Genomic DNA, 2,924 nt, shown 5'->3' with positions numbered 1-2,924 from the left:
CCTCGCACCCCGCGGCTCCCGGCGCGCACGGAAAGTTGGCATGAGCGACCCGCTCCACACATGCACACGCACACCCCAAACGCGAAGCGGCCCCGCCGCCCCTCCCGGCCGCCCTTACCTTGGTTCGTGGCGACGTGACTGCCAGCGGCGGGGCGCGCTGTCAGCAGGGGGAGGAACAGGCCAAATCTCCAGAGCAATCCCCTCGCCTCGCAACACCCCATGGCTGATGCCCGCCGGGCGCTCCGCGGCCTCGGCCCGCCGAGGCTCCCCGTCCTCCTTCAGGCCAGCGGGAAGCGCCGGGGCGCCCCTGCCCGCCGCCCCGGCGGGGTCCGGTGCGGCCCGGCGGGCTGCGCTGCCTGCACTGCCGCCGGGGGCTGCCCGGGCCGGGGCGGGCGCATCCACCAGCGGGGTCCCGGGGCACGGCGGCGGCCCGGAGCGGACGGGGGGTGCCGGCAGGAGCGGCGGCGCTGCGAGCCGCGAGAACCCCCCCCCGACAACTTCGACGCGGCGGCGGGGGTCGCGCCCCGCTCCTCGGGCGACTCCGGCCGGCGGCACCGTCAGCCCCGCAGGGGCGCCTCCAGCAGCCTTCTCCGCGGGAGCAGCCTCCTCCCCCGGCCGCGCTGCACGGCCCCCCGCATCCCCGTCGAGAGGCAGCGCCGAGGGGGGTTAATCTCCCATGGCGGAGGGTCTTACCCCCGCCGCCGAGCTCCCCTGGCGGAGACGGACAGCGCAGAAGGGCCGGGCGCCTCCTCACGCACCGGCGGGCATCAACAAAACTTGCGGGGCGGCATTGYCGACCTCGCCGCCGCCGTCGCCGGCTCTGCCGCGCTCCCCTCTCTGTTTCTGTTTCTCCCTCTCTGCTGCGGAGCAATCAGAAATCAGGCTGCTCTGGTGTGATTTTTGCTGCTCTCTCCTGATTTGCGTGCCGCGCAGCCGGCTGCAGTTTTTGGTGCTGTTGCTCGCTCGCCGCCCGCGGAGCGATCACCCCCTGCGGCGCGGCCGCGGGGCCGCCCCCCGCGCTGCGCCCAGCCCGGCGGGTGTACACACCGCCGGGAGGCCAGTGCGGCCCCGCGCCGGGGGCGCTCCGGCACACGGGCCCCGCCAGCCGAACGGGCGGCCGGGCGGCGCGCGCGGGGCGGGGGAGCCGTTGGAGCCGTTGGAGCCGCGGCGGCCCCTCCTCAGCCGCCCTCCCGAGGGGAGCCGAGGCCGGAGCGCGAGTGTGTGCGCGGTGGGGGGAGAGGGAGGGAGGCGGCCGCGGAGAAGCGCCCCCGCGCCTCGCCGCCGGCAGCCCGCAGGTCAAATGCGGCCCGCTCAGCACTAGAGGGGGTTAGTTGACAAGGCAAAATAAAATCCCGCCGCTTCGCCGGGCGCGAAGATACCTGCAGAGGAGCGAGGCGCGCAGCAAACTTCGCTCGCGTTTGGGCTGCGGTTGCCGCGGCCACCTTAGAGGCGCGCGGGCCGGGCGCGCAGCGGCGCGGCCCTGCCCTGCCCTGCCCTGCCCTGCCTTGCAACCGGGCGCTGAGCCTTCAGCTGGCTGGAGCCGGCCGCAGACATCTCAAAAAGAGGAGGTATAATGAGTATGGGAGAGCAGAGGAAGCCCGCTGGAGGGTCATTTTACTCATGAACACGAAGCACAGTTCCAGGAGTGGCTCCCCGACTGGACGGCCGCAGAAGAAGATACCAGGGATTTTGCAGAAGAAATGTACTTTTTAAAGTTACGCCAAGAGAGTACATAAGTAAATGTAAGCCAGCCATATTTTGGCATTTTCATTTAAGGCACAATATTTATTTTTTACTTTTAATTCAGATACTAGGATCATACACATGGCTGGGGGTGGGGAAGCTGACTCAGGAAGCACAGGTAACTTACGTGAATATACGTCTACAGATGAGATCTGCTTGCTTCTACCCATTCTCTATCAAGGCTCCCTGAATGATAGAGGGTAACACTAACACTGGAGTTGGGTTCACTGTTTAAGTGCTGTACTTAAAGCACACCCCAGGTACTGGGCCTTTTTTTTTCTCTTTCTTTAGATTTAATCCATTGAGCATCTCAATTTCTGGATTTGTACAAAGAAAAAAAAACAGGAAAATATTCAGATTCATACTTCTGAATGTGAACTCCTAAAATCAGGTGTCTGCATCCATACATAAGAGAACAAAGTAGTCTGATTCTCAAGGCTGCTGAATGTCCATAAATCCCACCAAAGTCAATGGGAAGTAGAACTACAACATACTGCACTAGAGGAAATCAAAGTTCCTGCTGAGGTGCCTAACTAATGGTTCATTTATAAATAGTTGAATAGTGATTAGTATTTTCCTTTAGTTTCACTTTGGAGGTAAAAGGAGAAAGCTGACTTTTTAGAATTTCATCTGAAATTCTAAACATTATTGTCTATGTGTCACAATGTTGTTTTATTGTAGAATTAACAGGGTCAAAGGAAAGTAACAGCGACATTACAGGGTTACATGTTTGGGTTATGGGTGAGAATTAAGAATTTTCATTGGCTCCAATGCTTGCTTCAGCAGTAAGATGATTTCCAACCAGACTGCCAGAAGAAATTAGTGCAGGACATGGTATAAAAGGTGCCACCAGATGAAGATAGGTCATTTGGACCCCACACATACTCAGTACAACTGCTTGTGTGCAACCTCTGAAAAAGACTTTTCACACATTAATGCAAAATTGCAATTCACACAGCAAAAGTAAACTGAGCTTCCTTCTCTCTCATCTGCTATTGCATGCTACACATTTGGGCTTTTTATACTAGGTTTTCCTCAGACAGCACTAGTAACGTGCATATATGTGCGTGTGCATGCACCTGCACACACACTTGAGCCTCTCCAGATCCATCTGGACACACATGTCACATGTGTGCACTGTACATTACCTATCCTTGCTTGCCATTAATGAAGCCAAATGA

The 2,924-nt window shown here is 58.9% G+C and overlaps 1 protein-coding gene across 1 annotated transcript in view; it reads right to left on the bottom strand.

Moving 5' to 3' along the window:
• The window catches only part of LOC112972156 (ephrin type-A receptor 6-like), a 131,266-nt gene extending 131,045 nt beyond the window's left edge, over window positions 1-221 (bottom strand). The window contains exon 1 of the mRNA XM_026078272.1: window positions 119-221. Within this exon, the coding sequence (XP_025934057.1) occupies window positions 119-221 (103 nt within the window). The remainder of the gene's footprint in view (window positions 1-118) is intronic.
• Between the last annotated feature and the right edge of the window lie 2,703 nt (window positions 222-2,924).

This window comes from Apteryx rowi, unplaced genomic scaffold (assembly GCF_003343035.1).
Source record: "Apteryx rowi isolate R43461 unplaced genomic scaffold, aptRow1 scaffold_476, whole genome shotgun sequence".
NCBI lineage: Eukaryota > Metazoa > Chordata > Aves > Apterygiformes > Apterygidae > Apteryx > Apteryx rowi.
This window is presented reverse-complemented; position numbering and strand designations above follow the sequence as displayed.